General features: G+C 56.7%; 1 protein-coding gene across 1 annotated transcript; it reads left to right on the forward strand.

Annotated features, from left to right (window-relative positions):
- Nucleotides 1-4,744: 4,744 nt before the first annotated feature.
- Nucleotides 4,745-16,566, forward strand: SLC6A12 (solute carrier family 6 member 12). Its single transcript, XM_055566057.1, has 14 exons — nucleotides 4,745-4,967; nucleotides 7,804-7,938; nucleotides 8,500-8,640; nucleotides 9,131-9,218; nucleotides 10,257-10,389; nucleotides 10,796-10,930; nucleotides 11,291-11,394; nucleotides 11,649-11,773; nucleotides 12,064-12,176; nucleotides 12,635-12,772; nucleotides 13,479-13,581; nucleotides 14,365-14,465; nucleotides 14,919-15,089; nucleotides 16,423-16,566. The coding sequence occupies exons 1-14, from the start codon at nucleotides 4,745-4,747 to the stop codon at nucleotides 16,564-16,566; spliced, it is 1,854 nt and encodes a 617-aa protein (XP_055422032.1).
- The last annotated feature ends 10,198 nt before the right edge of the window (nucleotides 16,567-26,764 follow it).

Here is a 26,764-nt window from a genome sequence, read left to right on the forward strand (position 1 = left end):
AGCGCCTCAGCCACCAGCCCCGGCTGGGAGGGAGGGAGGTGGGGGAGGGGGCTGGGGATGGAGGAGACTTCCTGAGGTTAGGTGTTGTAATCCTGGTTCAGACTCTTGGCCTCTGTCCCTCTTTCTGCTTGCGGCATTTCTCTGCCCCTTCTTTTTCCAACATACTGGCTCACATGCACGTGGGCACACACAGACACACACACAGTCACTTTCTGTCCTGGGCGGGGCGGTCCCAGGACCACGTTGGATGGGATTCTGAGCTGGGAGGAACAGGGGAAGGAGTGGGACAATTTCCCTTTCAGGCTAGGTCTCTTAGCATCTTCCCAGGGACTCTGCTGGGGACACGGGAGCCCGGGTGATGGACAAAGGGATGAGGTGAGTGGGATTCGGGATGGGGAGGATTGAGAGCTGCCACAGAGGGCTCAGTGGACCCCTGGGAGGAGGATTGGGTGGAAGCGTGTGTCTGGCTATGAGCGAGGCTGGAGGGGAAGTCTGGTGCTGGGGACTCTTAGGACATGGCAACCCCCCAGCTCCCCACACCATCAGCAGCATCTGAGCTGCTCAGGGACAAGCCTGCCTAGCAGGAGGAAAGTCCTTGGATGGGGGGGTGGCCCCAGGGAGCGGGTGAGAGAGAGGTGATCACTGGCTCGAGAGGGAAAGGGAGGCAGGCAGGTGGTGCCCACAGGTGGGGAGGAAGGCTGGCAGGTGAAGGGCCATGACCTGATCAGACTCCCGCCAGGCAGGCTCCCCGGAGGAGGAGGAGGCTGTGGGCTTGTGCACCGGGAGACCATGAGGGCTGAGCAAGGCAGCCCACGGGGTGTGAAGGACTGGACAGGGGTGGGGGTCAGGTCGTGGTGCGGTGCACACAGGTATGTGAGCGCATGGGGACGTGACGGGAGCGGCCCCAGTGTGTGTGCAGAACGGGAGCTGGTATGTGGGTGTGGGCTGAAGCCGGGGCTGAGCGTCCAGGGCCTGGGCCGCTCCCCCATTGCCGGGCCTGCTGGGCAGCGACGTTTTCACCTGTGTCTGCTCCTTGGCTGGACACTGGGCAGTCCTCCACCTACCTGCCCAGCCCCTAAAAATGGTGACTGTGAGGCTTATCAGCCTCTTGAAGAGTTCCTTCCTGGGCAGGGCTGAGCCGGCCGTGCATGTGGGTATCTTGCCTCTGGAGGCACTGAAGAATGGGGAGGTCCAGATTGCACCCTCACTCCCTGCCTCACCTGAGCAGAGCCAGTGGCAGCCTGGGCAGGCGATGCGAGGAGCTGGCGAGGTGACAGAGCTGGGGTGAGCCCTTGGAAGGGGGAGTTCTCTGCAAGTCATCAAGACTGAGGGTAACACTGTTGTTTAAGTATTCCTTGCAAATGGGCCAGAGGTGGAAAGGCATAATGTGGGCGAAGAGGGCAGGGTGCTCTCTTTTTAGCTTAAAAAAAATTTTTTTTTTAAATATTTACTTATTTGGCTGTGCTGGGTCTTAGTTGTGGCATGCAGAATCTAGTTCCCTGACCAGGAATTGAACCTGGGACCCCTGCATTGGGAGTGTGGAGTCTTGGCCACTACACCACCAGGGAAGTCTCTTTCTGGCTTTTAAAAGTAACCCTCCAAAGGGAGAGCTCAGACAGCTTTTATGTCTAACATCCGCCTGGAAAGTTCTTCCTTGAGTCTAACTCGAAGCCTGCTTGCTGCAGTTTCAGCCTGTTTCCCCTTAACTTGCCATGGCTCTGAGCCAGCTTTCCCTTTCCTGTGTTCTTGCTTTCGTCCTGCTGTTCGGTATTTCATCCTTAACCCATAAATCATACTCCTCTCAGTAATTTTTTTTTTTTTGAGCAAAACTTTTCACATCAGGGACAGCTTGTATGTGTTCTCTTCTCCCAAATCCTGCGCCCACTCTGAGCTCTGACGTTTCCCCCACATCTTGTACTCTCCTCCAGTTTTCCCTTCATTTCCTCCTTTCCCAGGGCTGGGGGGAGTCTCCCCATTCCAGCTGCTGGGGACGACTTGGCCCTGAAATAACTGCCTCTGGTCTGGGGACAGTGAACCTTGTCTCCCGGCCGCCCAGTTGGTGACCCTGTGTTCAGGCCCCGAGCTTGGCTACCCTATGGCGTGGCAAGCAAAGGCAATATCTCTCCTTGGCTCTTGTGGATCTCATTTGTGTCTCCCCCCTTCCCAATACCACAGTTGAGCAGACGTCATTCTCGCTTTCAGGGAGACTTAAAGCCCAGAGAGGAGGTGAGACTTACCTAAGAGAACAGAGCAACCCGGAGGCACAGCTCCCCACTTACTGTACTGGTAAGTTTCTTCAGATCATTCAAAAATAGTTACTGGGGGTGTCAGGGCCTGTTCCTGAATTTCTCTGAACTTCATTTCATCATTCATAAAACAGAGTTAGTAGTAATTCCTAGCACAAAGATTTCTATGAAGATGAAACTTAATAATGTGTGTAAACACGTGTATGTTTTGGGCATAGTGCTAAAGGTTTGCTTCTGTTGTTATTCTGAGCCAGGTCTGGACCAGACCTTGGAGTTCCTGTCTGATGATTCTTCATCTGTGTTTTCAAGTCCATTCATTCGTTTGATAAGGATTCAGGGCCCAGTCTTCAGAGTGCCCAGCCTCAATTCTGTACCAGCATCCACCATTGGTTCAGGTGTCCCCTGGGGCCAGACCACCCCATTCTTTCCACCTGAGGCTTGGTTCTCAAAGCCCCGGGGGCTGGCCTCTTTGTTTTTCCTTCCCTTCTCCCCCAACCCCTTCCCTGTATCAGAGGCTGAGGTCTTTGATTCCACCAGGCACCTCTCTCCTCACCTTCCGTCCAGGGCTGAGCTTGCCAGGGAAGCCTCCTCGTAGGTCCCAGAACTTGAATTTCCGCCCCTGACATGCTTCCCCACTCCTGGGACAATCTGCACCCTCCAAGTCACCTTCAAAAATTTCCATAACCTCAAATGGCCCTGCCACGCCCTCCTAGCTGACTTGGGCTTGGGCTGTTGCCTGGGTTAAAAGGACCAACAAGTAAACAGACGCTTCTTTTAATAAAAAGAATCCCTTGTGTTTCTCTGGAGGCTTGGAGGAACAGAGCCCTTGGTAGCTCCTGGTCACTTTGGTTACCCAGTGCCCCTTGGAGGCGGGGGAGGGGAGGGGGCGCGTGGGTGAGTGCCCCCCTCTGCAGCCTAGGCACCTTTTCCTGGCAGCTCCTGGAAACAGAATCAGAGGTGGCCTTGGGCAGAGTGTGGGGAGGGGAGGCAAACAAGGATTCCGGATAGAGCAGGCATCAGTTTATCTCCTGGCAGCCGGTAAATGGGCCACGGGAGGGACAAGGGAGAGCAGACAGCGGCCGCCCTTCAGGATGGTAGGAAGTCAGAAGGAACAATGACCTGCCTGTGATGGGCACTCACTCTGGGTCTCCCTTGAGGAGACCACTCGGATTGGAGGTGACCACCCAAGTGAGGCTCTCTCTGGTGACCCCCTCCGCCTCCAGGATCCTTGCCAGCTCTCAGGATGGAGGTTCAACCAAGAGAGGGGGAAGAACCAGGCTTCCCTTGAAGGCCACCCTGTCCCCATCTGGCCTCATGAGGTGGCCCCACCTTCCCCTGCCCTCCCAATCAGATGCCCAGAGTGAGTTGGCCCTGTGTTTACCCGGAGGCAATCGATTGTACTGGCACAGTGACGAGCACGCAGCTGGCCCGGAGAAGACCATGCTGTTACCTGGCCACACCAGCCCTTTGACCTCCCGTGGCTCCCGGCAGCCTCTGACCCCTTATGGCTAGAATGGCACCACTCACTGGACACTGGGGACCTAAGGCGGATAGGCCAGCGGGGATGGCAGCTGGCTGCAAGGATCAAAAGAGACTTGGGCTAACAGTCCCCGAGCCTGGGTTTTAATCCCCATCTAGTTCCTGTGTGGTCTCAGGCAAATCACTCCGCCTGCCAAGGCCTGGATTTTCCTATCTGCAAAATGGGCAAAGAACAAACCGCTCCCATCGTAAAGAAACTACTGTTTGTGTGGTTTAGTTGTTAAGTTGCGTCCGACTCTTTCATGGCCCCATGGACTGTACCCCACTGGCTCCTCCGTTCATAGGATTTCCCAGGCAAGAATACTGGAGTGGGTTGCTATTTCCTACTCCAGGAGATCTTCCTGACCCAGGGATCAAACCCACATCTCCTGCATTGGCAGGTGGATTCTTTACCGCTGAGCCAAGAGGGAAGCCCAAAACCACTATACTCCAGTAAAAATTAATAAAAAATAAAATAAAATCCAGATGCAGTTCCCATTAAAAAAAAATATGCTTGCATTCATAAAGTCCTTCTGTATGTTACAGGGAACTCTTTTTGATACTCTGTAATGAGCTATATGGGAAAACAATCTAAAAAAGAGTGGTGTATATAGATGTATAACGGAGTCGCTTTGCGTACAGCAGAAACTAACACACCGTTGTAAATCAACCCTATGCCAATAAAATTTTTAAAGCCATAAATAAATACATATGTACATTTTTAAAAAGAGCAAACTGCTCCATATTTATTATTGGAGCCATGAGAGCAAAGGGTAAATTGAGATGCAAATGTCACTGAGAATTCGAGAAGAAAATCTGGTCCAACACTATTAGAAAACCTCTCGGCAACGCTGAAGGGTTAGAATGGGGAGAGCAGGGGTGATAGCAGCCCTGGGGTTGCCCAGCTCATTCCTCTCGTCCCTGCAGGCTGGCCTCTCCCACATCCTGCCCACACCCATCTGTGGCCTCTCAGCCCATCCATGCCTGCAGACGACAGAAAAGTGGCAGCTCCCAAGGAGGGGCTTCCGGTGGTCCCCTGGGCCCCCGAGGAGGGCCCGAGGCCGGACCAGGAAGCCCAGGACCAGGTGAAGGATCGAGGCCAGTGGAACAACAAGATGGAGTTCGTGCTGTCCGTGGCCGGGGAGATCATCGGGCTCGGCAACGTCTGGAGGTTCCCCTATCTCTGTTACAAAAACGGGGGAGGTGAGTTCACTTGAGGTGAGCGCAGTGGGGGAGATCTGTGGAGCTCCAGTTGCACCACTGGCCTCAGCATCCCCCGCCGTGAAATGGGCTTGATTCCTCAGAACAAGCTCCTCTCCAAGTGGAAGTCAGTCACTGAAGGGCTCAGTCCCTCACTCAGCGCCTACTGTGGGCCACCCTGTGTCAGGCACTGTGCTAGATACAAAACAGAACACACTCTGGGTTACATTGCAGCGAAGGGCAGCAGGTCACAGACAGACACGTCCACCGCAGTCTGTCGAGTGGTGAAGCGTGGACAGGCTAGAAGCAGAGCAGGGTGGAGGGACGGGGTGGGGAGATACTGGATCGGGAAGGGAGGGACGAGACATGGGAGGCGAGGGGACCAGGAGAGGGTCTGTCCAGGAGGTGGCCTTTGAGCTGAGAATTGAAGGAGGTGAAGCAGCGAGTTCCAAGGGTGGAGTTCAGGTGAAGAACACGCCAAACTCAGGGGACAGCAAGGGCCAAGGTCAAGTGAAGAGCAGCTGGCCTGTTTGAGGTGGGACGAGGAGGGGAGTGATGGGGTGGGGGAGTGGGGGAGAGACCAGAGGTCATGGGCCTGGACCCTGAGGTTTGGATCTGAGTGAGACAGGAGCCACTGAGGAATGTTGATCAAATAAGAGACATGACCCCTGTCTAGGATTTTAATTAAAGAAGCAATTATGCATGTTTTAGCACCAGCAGTAAAAATGAGCAAGGGTGTAATGGGGAGGGGCCAGAGCCGCCTTTTTAAGTGTGGTTTTAGTGTATTCAGAGAACTGTGCAACCATCACCACAACTGATTCTAGAATCTTTCCATCACCCCCAAAAGAAGCCCTGTACCCATCAGAAGTCACTCCCCGGCCCTCTCCCAGCCCGCCCTCAGCAACCACAAATCTGCTTCCTGTGGCTGTGGTTTTACCTGCTTGGAATATTTCACATCAGTGGAATAATTCATTTACATGGGTTTGTTTGTGAGTGGCCAGATTCATTTTTGCCTTTTGAAAATACCTTTATTCTTTTGTGGAAACGATGTATGTGAATATTAGAAATATTCCAGAAAGGTGAAAAAGAAGGAACAGTCCTGTGTAAAAATAGCCATTGTTTAGAAAATCCTTCTAAACACCATTTATATTTAAGTTGACAAATATTTATTGAACATTTACTATGTATCCTGCTCTCTTTTTTAAGCATCCATGATTAATTTTCTTTTTTTAATATTTATTTATTTGACTGAAACCAATCTTTAGTTGTGGCACGTGGGATCTCATTCCCTGACCAGGGATCGAACCCAGGCCCCCTGCATTGGGAGCACGGAATTTTAACCACTGGACCACTGGGGAAGTCTGTACATTTTAAAATGGTCATCAAGTCATGCATAGTAGGTTCTTATTTTTGCAAAAAAAGAAATATATGTGGATATGTTTATAAGAAAATTGGAAGGATATGCTGATACAAGGGCTTCCCTTGTGGCTCAGCTGGTAAAGAATCTGCCAGCCATGTGGGAGACGTGGGTTTGATCCCTGGCTTGGGAAGATCCCTTGGAGAAGGGAAAGGCTACCCACTCCAGTGTTCTGGTCTGAAGAATTCCATGGACTGTATAGTCCATGGGGTCGCAAAGAGTCAGACATGACTGAGAGACTTTCACTTTCACTTTTCACTGATATATTGCTTTTCTCTTTCCTTCCCATTATACCTTCTATTTTTTCTACACAGTAACATGCTTGAGAAGCATTGTAACACTGTGGTTACAAGCCCATGCTCAGGGTCAGACCACCTGAGTTTCTGCTTCACTTTCCTCATCTGTAAAATAGGGATAACATCAGTACCTGGGAGGTTGCTTTGTGAGGGTTTTGATGTTGGTAAAGCATTTAGAAGCAGGCTTTACAGACAGAAGCCCAAGTGCCAAGTGTTAATTACTATGCAATTAACTCTGCAATAACTGCATTACTATGCAATGTGTTCACCCAGGCACACACTTCTGAGATGATGGAGGTGGACACCCTGGGATGTCATTTCCAGCGTGTCTTTAGGCCTGACCTCCCACCACGGCCTACAGGTCAGCGCCTCCGATGCTGAAACCACATCCCAAGAATAGCCCCCCAGCAGAAGAGTGACCTTGTCAGAGGAGCCCAGTTCAGACCAGAGCCTGAGAGAAGGGAAAACCCTCTGAATATGAGGGGAAAAAACCCTCTGAATGAGAACAAAAATAATTTTTCCAAGATATTTTTGTTTGTTAGTTTTCCTCTAAAAAGTAACCTACTTGATAATTTAATGCTGCTGCTAAGTCGCTTCAGTCATGTCCGACTCTGTGCAACCCCAGAGACAGTAGCCCACTAGGCTCCTCTGTCCCTGGGATTCTCCAGGCAAGAACACTGGAGTGGGTTGCCATTTCCTTCTCCAATGCATGAAGGTGAAAAGTGAAAGTGAAGCCGCTCAGTCGTGCCCAACTCTTAGCGACCCCATGGACTGCAGCCTACCAGGCTCCTCCGTCCATGGGATTTTCCAGGCAAGAGTACTGGAGTGGGGTGCCATTGATCAAATTATACAGAACACATGTTTTTGGTTCCAAAAATAATAAACTGAATCAGATTTGTGAAGCACACTGAGAAAGTAAATAGTATGTATATTGGGATCTCCACCTACCTTTTCATTCATTTCCCTTTGAAGGTCTTTCCTATCCTGGGTGGGGTGCAGACCAGAAACTTTCCACCAGCCCTGCTCAGAACAGTAGGAAGCTGCCTTGGGCCTCTGGGGGCTGGGGGGAGCGGGAGGGACATTGAGGGGTGGCTACAGGCTCAGCCCACCTCCCCTTTCTCCACAGGAGCATTCTTCATCCCCTACTTGATCTTCTTTTTCTCCTGCGGCATCCCAGTGTTCTTCCTGGAGGTGGCTCTGGGCCAGTACACCAGCCAGGGCAGCGTCACAGCCTGGCGGAAGATCTGCCCCCTCCTCCAGGGTGAGTGTCCTCCCCCCACCCCCCTGCAGGCCCCCAGGAGACCCATCCCCACCGCCCCTTCCCTCATCCACACTGTGCTCAGGGTTGCAGGGGCAGCAGGAAGTATAATCCGGCTTTGTAGGACTGGATTATAAAGCTTATAAAACCTGGGGGAAGTGGTCTTCAGGGAAAGACAATACAAAATCGTACTCAGGCACAAAACTAGGTGCAGTCTTAGGAGGGGTGCTTGCAAGCGAGGAGCCCTGGAGCTGAGTCTTCACAGCTTCACGGAAAAATGTGCTCCCAGGCAAACGGCTGGGCCCCCCATATGCGTCCAAGGGTGTAACCACGGTGACCATGGTGATGGGAGAAGGCCTAAGGCCGTGTTGTGCTGTGGTGTCACCTGCTCTTCTTATTTAGAAAAATAAGGAGTAAAGGGTTCTCGGGCCTGTGAGTAAGCCTGGCAGTGTCTCCGTGGCCCCGTGTCCTTCCAGCGCCACTGACAGCTCCTGTGGGCTCCGGGCTAACTCTGATCTCTCAGACCTTCCTGTTTCCCACCCCCACCCTAACCCTGTCCCCAAGGCATTGGGCTGGCGTCTGTAGTCATCGAGGCCTATCTGAACATCTACTATATCATCATCCTGGCCTGGGCCCTCTTCTACCTGTTCAGCTCCTTCACCTCCGAGCTGCCCTGGACCACGTGCGCCCACTCCTGGAACACAGGTACCTGTCGGGTTGGGCGACGGGCCAACAGTGACCAGACGCCCAGCCAAACCCTCCCCAAGCGGAGCTGTGGGGGCTGCTGGGGGCCACTCTGTGGGCCAGCCCCGTGTGGGTCACTCAACCAACTGCCCTGACAGCCCACAGCCCCGTGGAACTGTGGGTGATAACTGGCTGCCAGGCGCTAACTGCCCCCACCGTCCACCCATTGAGCCAGTGTTTACCATGGGCCTACTGCGCGCCAGACCCCGGAGACCAGAGGGGCAGAGGCAGACCAGGGGGGCCCAGAGGAGCAGTCAGATTCGGCGGGAACAGATTCGGTGGGAAAGGGGGCTGGTTCCCTGGGCTTCCCAAGGGGGAACTCCTGACGCTGGAAAGCGGGGGCTCCCAAGGGCTGGGAATGATGGGGCAAGCAGGCCAGAGGGTGGGGGACAAGATGTGAGGGCGTCTCTGCCCACTTGGCCCACTGCGGACACCCCCTGGTCCCCCACAGACCACTGCATGGACTTCCTGAACCACTCTGCAGCCGGCACGACGGGCCCGTCCGAGAACGTCACGTCCCCCGTCATGGAATTCTGGGAGTAGGTAGCAGGCCTGGATGTGCCTCCGGGGGCACCAGGGGAGGGAATTTGGGTGTCCAGGGCCTGGGATGTGGGGTGCAGGTGTACGCCTTTCCAGCACTCACCTCCCATCACCAAGAGATGAGGGACGCTCGCATACCTACTGCCCACGCCCTCACGCTCACCCCGCACCCCGTGTCCACCTAGACTCACACGGGTGTGAGTGACTCCCATGTGACTGTGTGAGTGACTCCATGTGAGTGTCCATGTGACTCCCATCCCACTCAAGCCTGCTCACCCTCCCCGACCCGTACCCACTCATCCACCTGCACCTCGCAGCTCAGGAGACCAGCTCTGTGCACCTTTCCAGCTTTGGGTGCCCTGACGTCCTGGCAGTAGCTTGAACTTGGCCGAAGTTGGAATATTTACAAATTGGCAAATTTCTACACTCATCCACACTGGCACCTGCAGCCTCCACTTGAGTACTTACACCCTCTCCCACATCCACACGTGTCTACCTTTGCGCTTACAGAGTCTACCTGCGCCCCCCACACACACACACACTCACCTCGGCACACACGTAGCTGCCAACACTCTCCCGAGGGTGCCCGCCCAGCCCTGACTCACCCTCACGCCCTCCAGCCCTTGGCTCACACATTCCTATCACCGTCACCTGCCAACCCCAGTGCACACCAGTCCCTCTGCTCCCCAGGCATCTGCTCACCCACCTGCTCATCAGCTGTGCCCCACCACGGGCCCCTCAGGCACGTGCTGCCCTCACTGTCTCTGTCTCTCTCTGAGCAACAGAGAAAGCTGGATGCGTTAGACAGACATACCTGTGGCATTATGTGATTTGGTCTCCTGACGGCCAAGGGCTTATAGACCACAGATGGGAACGTGCTGTCCATGGGGCAGGGGAGGGGCAAGGGGTGGGGTGGCCTGGAGGCTGAGATCTGTGGGGTCAGCTCTGAGGATCAGGACACCCGATGATGATGGAGGAGGCGGCTTGCTGTCTACTCGGCCTCACCTGGCGTTGTACCCCCCACCCCTCGTCTGCAGGAGACGTGTACTCAGCATCAGCCCTGGCATCCAGCACCTGGGCGGCCTGCGCTGGGAGCTGGCCCTGTGTCTCCTGCTCGCCTGGATCATCTGCTACTTCTGCATCTGGAAGGGCGTTAAGATCACGGGCAAGGTGAGGGGCTCGGATCCGGGCACGCTTTTTGTGGCTCTCAGAGTCTGCAGGGACCCCTCCCCCAACTACCACCACCACGGCATCCCCCTGGAGACCTGAAAGAGAAAGTAGTGAAGGGAAGGGCCTGCTAAGAACAGGGGGCGTCCCAGGAAAGGGGTTTAGCTCAACACTGGGAAAGTCTTTCTTTTTCGATATGACTGTCAAAGGCCTGTGTACATAAGCAAGCAACCTGCAGGGTGAAATAAGCCCGCCCCAGTTTGGCCCGCTGATGTGTGTCTCACCCTGTGCTGGGGAGCCCCAGACCCCCTGGAATGTGTGAGGGAGGGGTGGCAAGCTCCCTGCACTCACCCCTCCTCAGGAGGCTCGTGCTGTCTGGAGAGGGGTGACCTTGGCCTCCCCCTTGCAGGTTGTCTACTTCACAGCCACGTTTCCCTACCTGATGCTGGTCATCCTGTTGGTTCGAGGCGTCACCCTGCCTGGAGCCTACGAGGGCATCATCTACTACCTGAAACCAGATTTGCTTCGGCTCAAGGACCCCCAGGTAGGAACCTCGCTGTCACCCTTATCCTAGGTGTCTCCTGCCCCAAACCAGATCTGGACTTCTAAAAACCTCTGGTTGCTTTTCCCTTGGTTTAGAGGCAAAATACGCCCACCACAGAAAAGAGATAATATAGAAGAAATAATAATATAGCTGCCCTGGAGCTAGTGTGGACAGCATGCATACACGTGATGTCTGCCGCACGCCCAGGAGAGGAGGAGGAGGACCCGCTGGTGGACGTGGGATACTCTGAGGGGAGGCGGAGGGGCCGCTCTTCATGGGGGGCTATGTGGTCATGCACACCAGGCTCCCTGCAGGCTTCCCCCATCTTTTCGCTACTTCCTCGGGGCCTCTCTCCCTTAGGTGTGGATGGACGCGGGCACCCAGATCTTCTTCTCCTTTGCCATCTGCCAGGGGTGCCTGACGGCCCTGGGCAGCTACAACAAGTTCCACAACAACTGCTACAAGTGAGCGGGGGTGGGGCCTGGGGGTGGGAGGGGGGCCTCCCTCCTTTGTGATCAGAGATGGAGGGGTGGGTGTGGGGGCCCAAGCTGCACAAATCCGACCCTGTGGTCCGCTTTCCAGACTGGGCTCTTCTCCCGGTACCTGGCCTCGGTCTCCGTCCCCCACCTCCTTTTCACCCTGCCCTTCACTGCTCACTGGCTCTGGATCTCCTCGCACGCTGGGCTTCTTTCTCCCTCTTCCTTCCCGTTTCTCGCAGGGACAGCATCGCGCTCTGCTTCCTCAACAGCGGCACCAGCTTCGTGGCCGGGTTTGTGGTCTTCTCCATCCTGGGCTTCATGTCCCGGGAGCAGGGGGTGCCCATCTCTGAAGTGGCCGAGTCAGGTGGGTGCTGCCTGGCTGTCTGGGAGCTGGAGGGAAGGATGGGCAGGGGACAGAGGGTGGGGTGGGGGTGGGAGTCCCAGAAACCAGGTACTAGGAAACTTTCAACGTTGGGGGGCAGTGCTTGGCACAGAGCAGGACCCCAAAACCCGGGGAAGGAGGAGGGAGAGGCGAGCGGACGGGTGGAAAGTGTGCTCCCCAGGGTAGCAGACGGGCTCAGCCAGTGCACGCAGGCAGACACACGTGCACACGCGCGTGCGGGCGGGCCCCCTGATGCTGTATGTGCCCGGCAGGCCCCGGCCTGGCCTTCATCGCCTTCCCCAAGGCCGTGACCATGATGCCCCTGTCCCAGCTGTGGTCCTGCCTCTTCTTCATCATGCTTATCTTCCTCGGGCTGGACAGCCAGGTTTGCCCCACCCCCACCCCGCCCCGCCCTGCAGCCCCCTTCCCAGCTTCTGTGCTCCCTGCCAGGACCTTCCCCAGCTCCCTGGCCCCAGCCCAGGGTTGCTCCTCCTCCATTCCACGACCAGGACCGGTCCTTGAGGTTGGTGAGGGGGGGGAACCCCTGGCCTAAGGACCCTCTTCTGTGAGGGGTCGCTTCCTTTGTCCCCCACTCCGACCCCCCACCCCCAGGCCTGACCCTTCTCAGACATGGACATGCCCTCCCAAACATCCCTCCCACGCCCTCAGGCCACCCAGCCTCCCCCTCCCCCGCCCAGCTGGGAGCCTCTGTGGTGGAGACCTGGGCTGGCCTCACCCCAGCTCTGACCCCTGTGCCCCTGACTCTGCGGGTCAGCGTGGAGGTGGGGGGCAGGGAGCGGGCGTGGGCAGTGACCCCTCTCACCAGCCCCCTCCGGCCCACAGTTTGTCTGTATGGAGTGCCTGGTGACGGCCTCCATGGACATGTTCCCCAGGCAGCTCCGGAGGAGCAGGCGGCGGGAGCTCCTGATCCTCGCCATTGCAGTTATGTGCTGCCTGATCGGGCTCTTCCTGGTCACTGAGGTGAGCGGCAGGGGCGGAGCCTCCCCGCGAGGTTGGAGGGGCCACACGGTCGAGCCTTCTTGTGTTGGTTTCCTCTCCTTTGGTTTCAGGTGACAGAAACCAAACACAAGCTGGCTTAAGCAGGAAAATGAACTTTTTGAGTCAGGGAACGGATAGGTCTAGATGTTCGGTTTCAGGCACAGTTGGATCCAGCAGCCCCAATGACATCATCAGAGATGGTCCCCTCTTTTCCTCTGGTGATGTCATTCTTGGGCAGATTTTCCTCCTGGGATGTTACAGATGGCTGGGGCAGCTTTGGGCTTCCCTTGTGCCACTGGCCAACCCTGGGGACACAGAGCCCTTTTCCTGAGAGTCAGCCGTGGCTCCTCTTCAGGCCTGAAACAGGGGAGTGGGGCACACAAACTCACAGTGAGATGGCCACAACGCAGCACCTTCCAGAAGGTGGGATTCTGGGCAGACAACACAGTGGATCTACGCCACAGTCCCCGGGGTCCTCACTGAGGTCAGAGATGGTTGTCAGATGAGGCCTGGGAGGCAGGGACAGGCAGGGCAAACTCTAGCTGCAAGGGACGACTTCCTTGGGCCGAGCAGGGTGGCGCCCCACAAGGTGGGCATCTGTCCTCTCTGGTGGGGCAGGGTGTGTCCCCTGCCGCCCACCACCGCCCCAGGGGAAGGTTGACGCCTCAGCGCCACCCCCTGCCTGCAGGGCGGGATGTACCTCTTTCAGCTGTTCGATCACTACGCCTGCAGCGGCATGTGCCTGCTCTTCCTCTCCGTGCTTGAGGTGATCTGCGTCGGCTGGGTGTACGGTAAGTGGTGGCGGGAGCCTTGGGGTCCCAGGAAGGGCTGGATCTGCCCCAGGTAAGGACCGGCAAGCTGGCCTTCTGGTCTTTGTGGCTCTTGGAGCTGCTGTCCTGGTTCTTAATGTTTTTTCATATTTATTTTGTATTTATTTATTTGGCTGCTCTGGGTCTTAGTTGCGGCGTGTGGGATCTAGCTCCCTGACCAGGGATCAAAACCCAGGCGCCCTGCCCTGGGAGCACAAGAGTCTTAGCCACTGGCCCCTCAGGGAAGTCTCCGCCCTGGTTCTTTTTACTTGAGGTTTATCCATCGCTGGGAACCCAGGCAGTTCTCATTATGGCAGGTGGAGCTGTGCTTGGGACAACCCTGGGTTCCTTGAATAGTGAGAATAATTATGAATACCTGGAGTCTGGGATGCATACATCGCCCCAGCCCAGTGCCCCACTTGGCTCAGTGGCCCCTTGGCTGTTCTGCTGCTTTGACTTGAAACCGAATCTGTCTCTGTGATGCAATAAGCATCTCTGTGGCCACTGAGCGCCCCCCTGGCTCACACCCTCCCGTGTGTTAGGACGTGGGTCTTCATCCCTAGGCGGGAGGCCAGAGACACCCTGGGGGATGAGGGGGCTCCCTGTTGGGGGCAGCCTCCCCCTCCCCAAGTGTCACTCCTGTGTGCTGATCCAGTTTCCCCCACACGGTGGGGGATGGGGAAGACGGAGCAGCCGAGTCCTTCCCCAAACCCATCCGCTGTTCCCCATCCTGTCCTCACACTCTCCCGACACCCACCTGGGCAGGGGCCGACCGTTTCTATGACAACGTGGAAGACATGATTGGCTACCGGCCGTGGCCCCTGGTGAAGATCTCCTGGCTCTTCCTGACCCCTGGCCTCTGCCTGGTATGTGCCCATCAGTGCCCCCTATATCCCCTCCTGCCTCTCCAGCCGATTCCGGGAGATGAGGGGCAGGGGGCTGAGTTCTGGGGCTCCTTGGGGGGCAGGTCCGTGCCCTCTCTTGTGTGCTGGTCCCCCCGCCCCTCTTTTCTCACCGTCTCTTGGTTTCACGAGCACTATCATCCGGCCTAGTTCCAGCTCCATCCCTTCCTTTGACAACTCTGTCCGTCTGTCGGTCTGCCTGATGTTCCAGCTGCTGTTCTACTTCTGCCTGTCTCCTTGGAGCATCTCGTCTCCCCTCCCTTCCTTCTGGATGTGACTGACGCCTTGGCCCACGGTCTGCGATGGCGTCTACTCTCCACCTCCAGAAGCACCAGTGTATCTAACTGTGCTCCGTCCCCTAGGAGAGGGTTCGTGGCCCCTCCTGCATCTGTGCCTGCCCTCCCCCTGTCTCTCTAGGCTACTTTTTTCTTCTCCTTGAGCAAGTACACACCTCTCAAATACAACAACGTCTATGTGTACCCGGCCTGGGGATACTTCATTGGCTGGTTCCTGGCTGGCTCCTCCATGGGCTGTGTCCCTCTCTTCATCATCGTAACCCTCTTGAAGACCCGGGGTTCCTTCAAGAAGGTAGGGGCTGGGAAAGTGGCACTGCGGAGGTTGGACAATGGGCAGGGCATCATGGCTGGGGCAGCTCTGAGGCCAGGCAGCCCTTCTGTCTAAGAGAATCTTAAGGAGAAGGGTCTTTGAAGATTCGTGGCTTCATTTTCAGAAATGGTCAAGAGTCTAGACCTTCAGAATCTGACCTCCAGATCATCTGGGCAGGCTGACCAAGAGCAACTGTCAAAGGGTTAAGGGGTGTGTGTGCCTGTTAAGTCGCTTCAGTTGTGTCTGACTCTTTGTGACCCTGTGAACTGTAGCCCACCAGGCTCCTCTGTCCATGGGGATTCTCTGGGCAAGAATACTGGAGTGGGTTGCCATTTCCTCCTCCAGGGGGTCTTCCCAGGGATCGAACCTGCATCTGTTACATCTATCTGCATTAGCAGGCGGGTTCTTTACCACTAGCACCACCTGGGAAACTAAGTTATAAACAAGACCTCAAAGGTGCCAGACACAGGGAGTCACAGAGCACAGATTCCTGCTCCTGGAAATTGGTGACCAGCAGCCACGGTTCATCCACACAGTTTCCCAGCTTCCCTCCTCTTATCCCTGTGTGAATCCTTTGCAAAAGGCTCCCTGCTTAGGGTGTAGGACATGCCTTCCTGGAAGACATAGAGCCAGTGTCCCACAAAGACATTACATATGTGGGAATCTGTGTCACTTACAAGTCACAGAAAACCCAACGGCAATAAACAAACAGGCTCAGTGTCTTCTTACACATGAAGAAGATCAGAGTTAGGGCTTCTGGCATTTGTTTTGGCTGCCTGAAGAGGCCACTGGGGACCAGACGCTTCCTCTATTCCTGCACTTTCATCCTGCTCATGGTGTCCCTTCATCATCATACTTATCACCTCATGGTCACAAGAAGGTGGTCATGATTCCAGCCATCACATCTGCGTTCAAGGCAGGGAGATGGCATCAATAACAATAGTAATAGTAGCAGTACTACTAGGAAGAAAAATGATAGACATTTATCGAGTATTTGATAGAAGTAGCAATAAGAATAGTTATAATAAGGACAAAATAGACCCTGAACACTGATCCTGTTCCAGGCGCTGTGCTGAGGTGTGGTATGGTTCAGTGGGCTGCCTATGGCTACACAGATGTCAGGACTGGTTCCCACGCTGTCCCCACGCCACTGCCCCCTCTCTCTTCTCGAGATCTGTGCTCATTCATTCAGTCGCACCGCACTGAGCTTCCCCACGGGCGGGCTCCGAGCTGGGCCCTGGGGACACAGACAGGAGGACACATTGTCTTTGCCTCTCTCTCCAACAGCATCACTGATGCCCTCTTCTCCCCACAGCGCCTGCGGCAGCTCGTCACCCCTGACCCCAGCCTGCCGCAGCCCAAGAGACACCTTTCTCTGGATGGTGGCAGCAGCCGGGACTGCGGGCCCACCCCACTTAAGGAGGGCCTCATGGCTGGGGAGAAGGAGACGCACTTGTAGGAAGTGCCCGGAAGCCAGGTGGCTCTTGTGTCCCCAGCGGACAGCTTCACCTCTGCCCCCTCCCGCAGCCTTGCCGAGAAACTCTGTGCTGTCCGTGGGCAGCCCCTCCTGGGGCTGGAGCATGCCGTGCCTGTTGGAACTCAGCATCTTATCTGAGCAGGAGGTGGTCTTCCTGAAGCCCGCTGTCTGATCATGACAACCGCCGTGTACACGGCGGGGGAGGGGGGGGAGCGCCCTCTGTGGGGGGCTTCCTCTTACCATCTCTGGGCTTGGAGAGGGTAGTGCCATGTCAGACATGACCACTGACACCCACGCTGGATCCCGATGTTCTGCTGGAGGGGACCCCTCACCTGGCTCAGCATCCTGGAGTCCACGGGGAGGAACCAAAGAAAGACACAGCCACTGTTGTCTGGCATTTTCCCAGAGACAGGCTCTCAAGGCGTCTCCAGTTCCAGCCCGCCTTGCAGTGTTGTCCTCAACGCATGGAGCGTTGGGGTGGCGGGGCTCGGGGTGGCACAGCCTGCACCCTGCACAGACATTCCCCAGCTCATGACCTTCTGAAGACAGAGCTCCTGGCAGCTCTGTTTGGCATTCTGCCTTTGTGCCAACCCTGACGTCGTGGACGAGGAAACTGAGGACCTGAGAGACAAAGTGACTTTTGCAGTTCACACAGCTGCTCGGGGCCGGAGACACGACTGAAGCCTCCTGCTCTCAGGCCAGTGTCCCCCCTCACCTCCCTCTCCTGCCTTGTTAACAAGCTCCATGGAGCGCTTGCTGCATGTGCCAACCTTTTTTCTGTCCATTGTGGTTCTTGGGGTGGGAGAGAGAGGGCCCCCTCTGTGGGGGTGAGCAGCCCCCCAGATTGGCAGCCCCCCCTTGGCAGTTCCTCCATCAGCCCACACCCCTCTGACCAGATTTCTTCTCTAGACTTTTGTCTTCTCCCCACTTTCCACCCTCTCCACCAGAGGATCTGTGAGAGATTCCCAGTCTCCCACAGAGATGTGGGGGTGCCCCTTTCCCCAGGCCCCTGCCAAACCATGCCAGACCCTTCCCTGGCTGGGGGAGGCTTCCTAGAGGAGGAAGTCTTCCTGGAGGAAGAAGGCAGGGCTTGGATAAGCTGTGAGATCTTGTTCCCAAGGGAAGGGGGGAGGGGGAGTGGGGATGGAGTGGGCCACTTGGGGACAGTGTCCTGGGGAGGACCTGGGGGCTGGAAGAAGGGAAGCCACCTGCAGTGATGTGTAGGTAGAAGTCACCACTTGGTGGCTGGAGTAAAAGTCTGTGGTCCAGCCAGGGTGAGCTCCATCCCCACTGCCCAGCATCCTCAGAGCATCTGGTATCCTTTGCTCAGAACTTTGAGGACTGCTCAGCTTGTGAGAACAAGGATGCTGGCACGCCAGGCACAAGCAGATGTCCAGACTCCTGGGTTCTGGGTGGCCCCTTCTGCCTCCCTCTGGACTGCCTGCACACCGTGGCAGTTAACTGGCTAGTTGGTGGGTGAAGAAGGCCGTCCTGGGATGGAGAGGAACTCTGCTCCAGCCGGATTCCTCTTTTCCAGGACTGGGGACCTGAGAGGGGCAGGCATGGTGCTCTCTGCTGCCACCTGGTGGCAGATGGGAGCAGGGCCACCTCCCTGATCTGCCCTCCCACCTCCTGAGGCCCCCTCACCCCTGCCCTCGCTGGACATGTGGACTGGCTGAGCATTTCCCCTTCCCTGTGCAAGCTAGCGCCCTCTGGAAACAAAAACCTTCCACACCCTCCTCCTCACGGCCCCGGTGGGTGTTCCCACAAGAGTCGCTGGCTTTGGGACAGCCCTGCTGCCGGGGGCGTGGGGTGGAGGCCATCAGGCTTCTCAGTGGCCGGCCTGCCCCAAGTGCGCCGAACTGTGCAGCCGGGTCCTCAGCCTGAAGACCCTTGCTGTGGGCAGCAGGCAACTCTGCACACGGAGGGGCGGGGCATGGGCTCTTGCCAGCTCCTTTCCTTGGGGGCGGGACAGGAGCTGGGGTGAGGGTATGGTGGGTCAGGTGGGAGGATGGCTTAGGGGGTCTGCCCACCCCCTTAGTGGTGGACAGGGATCATGGCAGTTGGGTTTTGGCTTTCGCATCTTATGGTTCATGACTTGCCCCGGCTGTGCGGGTGTGCCGCTAGTTTCAGTTCCTTACGGTTTCTTTGTATCTGTTGCTTGAAGAGATGAGGGGACACCTGTCCAGGTACACGCACTGCAGTAAAGGGTCCCAGGTCCCCAGTCCCCACCTGTCTCATAACCTGCTTGCTTCCAGGTCTGACATCTGGGGACTCTGTGGCCCCTGTGATGGTGGGCAAGGCTCCCTCATGCCTGCTGTACATTCATTCCCTGTGGGGTTGGGGTGCAGTGGAGGGGGAAGCTGCTTCTCACCCAGATGTCTTGGGAGGAAAGGGGATTAGGGAGTTCCTGGGGGGGCAGTAGGCCTCTCCAGTGGTGTTGGGAATGTGGGAACAAGAGCCAGCCCTCCTGGTGGTCTCCATCCCTGTGGCCAGTTCCCACAATTTTTCCAGAGTTTGCCTTGAGGTTTCAGGGTCGTGGGAGCAGGAAGCGCTGAGGTGCTAGGAGCAGCCAGTGGGGTGAGGGCTCCTGGTTCCCCTGGGAAAGAAGCCACCAGACCTGCAGGGGGGATGGGAGGAGGGGCAAGGAAAGAGTTCCCATCCCTCCTCCCCATCTCCCGAGCCCAGCTCCCTCATCCTCTTGCCACCCCGAGAGTGGAATTTTCCTGGTAGGACCAGTTCTGACTCCAAGCTGGGTCTTGGAGCTGATCTTGAACTGGACAGCCTTCTTGGGGAGTAAAGCGGTGAAAGTGTTAGTTGCTCATTCGTGTCCGACCCTGTGCAACTCCATGGATTGTAGCCCACCAGGCTCCCCTGCCCATGAGATTTCCCAGACAAGAATGCTAGAGTGGGTACATTCTCTTCTCCAGGGGATCTTCTCAACCCAGGGATCAAACCCAGGTATCCCATACTGCAGGTAGGTTCTTGACCATCTGAGCCACTAGGGAAGCCCATGGTTCTTGACCAGGGGAGGGGTAAGGATAAGAATGCAGCCTGCAATTCCAGGCCACTGAGCTCCAGCTGGGCCTCTCCTCCCCATGGGGGGAGTGCCCTCCTGACCCGTCCTGGTGCAGGGTCTCTCCCAAGGCCAGCAGCGTCAGCCTAGGCCCCTGCAGGCTGGGCTTCCCACTGGGACAGGCACTCTTCTGAGCACCTCCTGCACCTGGCCCGGCTGCCATGTCCTCCTCACTCTGGGGTCAAAGGACATGGAGTTGGTGGGAGGTGAGAGGAGCAGGTGAGGGGACCTGCTGTCAGGCAGCTGCCAGGTGGCTGGGGGCACGTGGAGCCCTAGAAGGAAGCAGCTCCAGGCGCATGCATGGGAGGGGCTGAGCAGTAGGGGGCCAGGGGACAGAGCAGGCGTCCCCCAGAGCAGTCAGGAACTGGTGGGCCATGTGAGCAGCCCTGGGTGACCCCTCGAAGGGCCTTTCTCCCCACTCCCATCTCAGCCCAGGCCTGAGTCCGCACCTCCTGCCCTAAACCACCCCCACCTTCCTTCCAGGTGGCTCTGTGTTAATTTCTGCATGTCCACACATGGTGCTTGGTGGGAACTCCCAGAAAGCGAGGATCAGTCATCACGTCTGCGGAGGCTGAGACGGGGTTGGGGGGCGGGCACGTCTGCCAGCCCTGCTGTAAGAGAATCAAACTGTGACAACTTTATCTGCTCCATGCTGTGGTGTGACAGGTCATCAACCCCAGAACCTGGAGCTAAAGGCTGTGGGGTCCATCCTGTTATTATTCTAAATGGCAAACCTGAGTCTTCTTGGGCCGGGGTGAAAAGGAGGAGGGGGGCAATGCAGCCTGCAGGCTGACCAGGCCCGGGGCAGGGCTCCTCCCCACAGGAGGTGTTCTGGACAGCAGTGGCCAGTGCCAGGGCACTTTTCCTCACTACTGGGCTAGTCTTCTAGGGTCCTCCTGCAGTGACCCAGCCCTTAGCACTGCCCCCACCCATCCCTCAGGCTTCAGGAGCTGCCTGACTATCTGCTCCCCACTCACTTCCTTTCGCAAAAGGATGGTGACTCTCTGTCCTGGGTTTTCTAAGAGAGGCCCATTTTATTATTTCCTGAATAAAAGTGGTTTTTAAATGCATTCAAGATTTAGTAGGAATTTTCATATAAGTAGGCTTATATGAAAGTGACATTGTTAATTGCTCAGTCATGTCCAACTCTGGAGAAGGCAATGGCAACCCACTCCAGTACTCTTGTCTGGAAAATCCCATGGACGGAGGAGCCTGGTAGGCTACAGTCCATGGGGTCGTGAAGAGTTAGACACGACCGAGCGACTTCACTTTCACGCATTGGAGAAGGAAATGGCAGCCCACTCCAGTACTCTTGCCTGGAGAATCTCAGGGACAGAGGAGCCTGGTGGGCTGCCATCTATGGGGTCGCACAGAGTTGGACACAACTGATGTGACTTAGCAGCAGCAGCATGTCCAACTCCTTACAGCCCCATGGACTGTAGCCCCCCAGTCTCCTTTGTCCATGGGATTCTCCAGGCATGAATACTGGAGAGGGTTTCCATGCCCTCCTCCAGGGGATCGTCCAGACCCAAGGATTCAACCGGGTCTCCTGTTTTGCAGGCTGATTCTCTATCATCTGAGCCACGAGGGATGCCCATAAAAGGAAATACGAGGCAGACTCGCCTGGTTTCCACCTTGTTCCATGCCTAGAGGTGGTCTCTGAGCGGCTTACCTGCCCTCAGACCCAACCTAGACCTTGTTGAATTTGTCTCCTCGGAGAGGCCTCAGCCCCTTGAGGCCATCCCTCTGTCATACCACCATCTGCTGTGTGAAAACACTGTCCATTTGTGTATTTTTATTCTTATTTTAAGTTGTTATTTATTTTTGTGGCTGTGCCACGTGGCATATGTGATCTTAGTTCCCCAACCAGGGATCAAATCTGTGCGCCCTGCACCGGAGGCCTGGAGTCTTAATCACTGGACCACCAGGGAAGTCTCTATTTGTGTATTTTCGACGGCACCACCCAACACGAACCCCTGGAGAGCAGGCACTTTGCTCAGTCCATCACCACACATCCCTCACCCCTGGACCCTCACCAGGAGCACACCAGGCACCAGGTGTTCTAAACCCTGTTGGATTTTCCGTCTTCTTGCACTGGCACCCGGCCCCTTGCTCTCAGCCAGAAACCTGTAACACCCGGGGGCCACCCTCTCAGAAGCATTCTAAGTCAGGGCTGATGAGCTTGTTTCCACGTCTGAAGGGTCCCACAACGAGAGGCACTGGCCATAGAGCTCCGTCCATCCCCATGTCCAGTGGTTAAGTGGGTGACCCAGAGGGTCTGGGGTCCCTGTGGGTGTCTCCTCTGCTACCGGAGGGCTGCCCATCTCCTCCTTGACGACTGCAGAGGCCAGAAGACTTGCAGGATGGTGCCCCCTCCCAAGTCCCCACAGGGACAGCAGGATCCCATTTGGCTCTGGGCCCTCTCCCAGGCTTGGGCTGAGCTGGGTCCCCTCAGGGGTGCTCCCAAGGGACAAGTCCTCAGCTTCCTGGGTCAGAAAGTTCTCAGGATGCGTCAGGTCAGAGCTGGCCCCAGGCTTCTCCTGGAATTTCCCATTTCCTGGAAGGAGAGCGAGGGCCTGTTCCTTTGCACCTCCATGGGATAATGGGGCCCAGCCTGGGGTGCTGTCTGGATTTTGGGGTTCTCAGTGCTCTGGTCACCAGGGGAGCCGGACACCCTCTTAGCAGGTGTCCCTAGACCAGCCATTCGGGCCAGTTGCTTCTCTCCCTCAGGCCTCAGCTTTGCTGGAGGGCTTCTCCTCTCTGCTCTCCTGGGAGACATGGCTCTGGGCATGCCCCTGCCTCATGGTGGTGGCAGGCAAGGGCCTTGCATGCAGTGTGACGCCGGCCCCAGGCCGCCACGTCTCCCTCCAACTGGGATTTCAGTCTTGCCTTCCTCATCTCAGCAACTCAGGCCTATGCAGGGCCTTGGCTTCCCTTCCAGCTCCAGCAGCCTGCCATGGGCTCAGTGGATGTTTGCTCCACTCTAGTCTGTGGCTCCATCACTTTTCCTGACAGTTTTCTCCCAACCCTTTCCCTCCACTTTAAGAGGGTACACCTGGGGCTTGTCAACCCAGACCTTGTGATGAGAAAGTCAGGCTTCGGAGTTGACATCTGGAGAAAATCACCTGAGGCTGAGGACCAAATGTGATCAGTGGGACCCTGACACCGGCATACCCCTGGCCTCTATCACGGAAAACCAAGCAGGGCCTTTATCGCGGAACACCAAGTCCTGACCCCCTGGACTCCCACTCTGCTGGGTGCATGCTGGCCGTCATGGTGCTCTCTCCATGTCCTAGTCTCCTAGCTGAGTTGGTCGCCTCTGAAACCTGCTTTAACTGGCTGGGTGTGTGTGGGTGGGGGTCATTCCCAGTGTATGTGTGTTGGTGGGGGTCATTCCCTGTGTGTGTGTGTGTTGGTAGGGTTCACTCCATGTGTCTGTATGTGTGTTGGTGGGGGTCATTCCCTGTGTGTGTGTGTGTTGGTGGGGGTCATTCCCTCTGTGTGTGTGTTGGTGGGGGTCATTCCATGTGTGTATGTGTTCGTTGGGGGTCATTCCCTGTGTGTGTGTGTGTGTGTGTGTGTGCAGGTGTTGGTGGGGGTCATTCCGTGTGTGTGTTGGTGGGGGTCATTCCCTCTGTGTGTGTATGTGTGTGTGGGTGTTGGTGGGGGTCATTCCCTGTGTGTGTGTGTGTTGGTAGGGTTCACTCCATGTGTCTGTATGTGTGTTTGTGGGGGTCATTCCCTCTGTGTGTGTATGTGTGTGTGGGTGTTGGTGGGGGTCATTCCCTGTGTGTGTGTGTGTTGGTAGGGTTCACTCCATGTGTCTGTATGTGTGTTTGTGGGGGTCATTCCCTCTGTGTGTGTGTTGGTGGGGGTCATTCCGTGTGTGTGTGTGTGTTGGTGGGGGTCATTCACTGTGTGTGTGTATGTTGGTAGGGGTCATTCCCTGTGTGTATGTGTTGGTGGGGGTCATTCCGTGTGTGTGGGTGGGGGTCATTCCATGTGTGTGTGTGTTGGTGGGGGTCATTCCGTGTGTGTGTAGGGGGGTGGGGGTCATTCCCTGTGTGTGTTGGTGGGGGTCATTCCATGTGTATGTGTGTGTGTGTTGGTGGGGATCATTCCCTGTGTGTACGTGTGGATAGGGGTCATTCCATGTGTGTGTGTGTGTGTTGGTGGGGGTCATTCCATGTGTGTGTGTGTTGGTGGGGGTCATTCCGTGTGCGTGTGTGTGTGTTGGTGGGGGTCATTCTGTGTGTGTGTGTGTGTGTGTTGGTGGGGGTCATTCCGTGTGTGTGTGGGTGAGGGTCATTCCCAGTGTGTGTGTGTTGGTGGGGGTCATTCTGTGTGTGTGTGTGTTGGTGGGGGTCATTCCGTGTGTGTGTGTGTGTTGGTGGGGGTCATTATGTGTGTGTGTGTGGTAGTGGGGGTCATTCCCTGTGTGTGTGTGTGTTGGTGGGGGTCATTCTGTGTATGTGTGTCGATGGGGGTCATTTCCTGCATGTGTGTGGGTGGGGGTCATTCCCTGTGTGTATGGATTGGTGGGGTTCATTCCGTGTGTGTGTGTGTGTGTTGGTGGGGGTCATTCTGTGTGTGTGTGTTGATGGGGGTCATTTCCTGTGTGTGTGTGTTGGTGGGGGTCGTTCCGTGTGTGTGTGTATTTTGGGGGGGGTCATTCCCTGTGTGTGTTGGTGGGGGTCATTCTGTGTATGTGTGTCGATGGGGGTCATTTCCTCTGTGTGTGTGTGTGTTGGTGGGGGTCATTGTGTGTGTGTGTCAATGGGGGTCATTTCCTGTGTGTGTGTGTGTTGGTGGGGGTCGTTCCGTGTGCATGTGTATTTTGGGGGGGGGGTCATTCCCTGGCCCTGCACCCAGAGCTCTGACCAAGTGCCTGCCCATCAGATAGTTCCTCGACCCATTTTTATTGTTTTGTTTTTGCATTTTTGTTTTGATTTATTTTGGCTGCAGTGGCTCCTCCTTGCTGCACGCAGGCTTCTTCTTGTGATGAGCGGGGCTCTTCTCTTATTGCAGAGAGTGGGCTCCAGGTCTTGCGGGCTTCTGTAGTTGCGGCACTTGGGCTTAGTCGCCCTGCAACGTGCGGGATCTTCCCAGACCACACTGGCAGGCAGATTCTTAACCTCTGGACCACCAGAGGAGTCTGCCCCATTTGTGTATAGAGGGGCTCCCTGACTGCGTCACAGGGGGACACCCCCATGGCCAGAGGAGGCCCAGCTGGTGCCCTCAGCCTGTGTGGTCTCACGGAGATCTGATTTGCGGTAGACCCCCTCTTGGGGTACGAAAGAAACAGAACCGACACAGTTTGCTCAAGTGACATATTTCAATATAATCTCTAAAACTCTATGAATTGAACAGATAAAATACCTCTGGGCTATTTTGTTACAAAATATTTGCCATTTGGATTCGTCGCTGGGTGCAGCCACCTTGCTTTTCTTGCCCTCGAGAGGCTGCTCTCGATGGGTGAGGGGGCGTACGTGGCGACGGCAGGGGTGCAGCGAGGATGTATGTACAGCAGGACACGGGGACAGACAGACCGCTGGTTGGCAGGGAAGCCTACTGGCACACTGTCGTCTGGCAGGCTGTGGGGGCCAGGGGGGCGGGCTCAGGGCTGAGCACGTGGGCGGGTGCCTGTGCACCCCAGCTCCAGCTCGGAGGCGGGCTGGCCCCGCAGGGTGGGGGAAGCTAGGTTCATCTTCATCTCTGGCTCCTGATTCTGCAGGTTGGGGACAAATGGGTGAAACCAGGAAGGGGCCAGGTCCCCAAAGTAAGGCCTGGAGCAGGGACAGAGCAGGGCCACCTTGGGGTCAGTGCACATCTGCCCAGGAGGCCGTGTCTAGGGGCTTGAGCAGCACTCCACGGGCCCCTCGGTAGGGGCTGGGGGGCAGGAGACCAAGAGCACCTCCACTGGGCCTTCCCGGAGGGTGGGGTCCCTGACGTGGCCACTGCTGTGCAGAGGGCCCGAGGCTTGTCCCAGTTGTCTGGGGGTCGGCTCTGGGGCCTGGCACAGAGGCGGGCCCCAAGCCTAGCCGTTTGGCCCATCAGAGGAGGGAGGTTCAGAGGCTGGGAACCCCGCACCCCCAACTGTGAGGAGGCCCTGCCGCCCCCTGTCCCAGGCCTGCGGGGGTTAAAGCCCCTCACAGCTCAGGGTCGGCTCCACATGCTGCTGATTCCAGCCTGGTCTGCTTCCTGGGGCCAGCATTCCCAGGGCGCCACTGGAGCACAGGGCAGCCACAGCAGTGACCGGGGGGGAAGGGGAAGGGGTGGCGGGGGGGCACGCTAGGGGTGAAGCCCTACCTGGGGAAGGCCACTGAGACACCTGAGCTTCGCATCCTCAGTGGAGAGGACCGCGCATGCGCCCGCCCTGAGGGGGGCGGGGGGCCCCCGCCGCTGGTCCTGACCTGGAAAGTCTGGGCATCGGCAGACACTTCGTCAGCTGTGTGAGCAGATGACAAGGGGCCCCACGACCCCCACCCCGCAGACACATCCTTTTCCTTCTGAGCCCACACCCCTGCTCCCAGGCCCCGGGCACTGGGCCTGTGAACCTGAACCGTGCCGCCCCATTGGTTGGCCGCTCCATTTGGAAAGGCTCTGATTGGAGCGACCCTGTTACAGAAAAGACACGGGAGAGGGGCCAGGACAACGAGGACTCGGTGGGGGGGCGGGGGGGCACAGACGGGCTCAGGCGGTAAATTGGTCACACGTTATGGACACGGGCTGACAAAGACAGAGCCAGAAATACACTGACTGGTGACATCACAGTGACGCCTGTGCTCACACACGTATACACGAAACTAGGCCACCTGGGATCTCTGAGAGGAGGAGGAATCGTGCCTCCTTGCGGCCCTGGGCCTGCAGCTGGGGCGCGGGGTGGGGCTGGGGAGAAGTGAATTCACTCTAGGTCCCGACTTCAACTGCCATCTCTCGGGAGGTCTCGGACCCGGGGCCCCGAGCGGCAGGACCCTTAGAGAGGTCAGCAGTGCGCTATCAGCTCAGGACCACAGGAGGGTCCAGCCTGGCGGGGGACAGACCATCCCTGGAAGGGCCGTGACTGGGGCGGGCCGGCCTGTGCTCAGAGGGGTCGCAGAGAGG

This window comes from Bubalus kerabau, chromosome 1 (genome assembly GCF_029407905.1).
Source record: "Bubalus kerabau isolate K-KA32 ecotype Philippines breed swamp buffalo chromosome 1, PCC_UOA_SB_1v2, whole genome shotgun sequence".
Classification (NCBI taxonomy): Eukaryota; Metazoa; Chordata; class Mammalia; order Artiodactyla; family Bovidae; genus Bubalus; species Bubalus kerabau.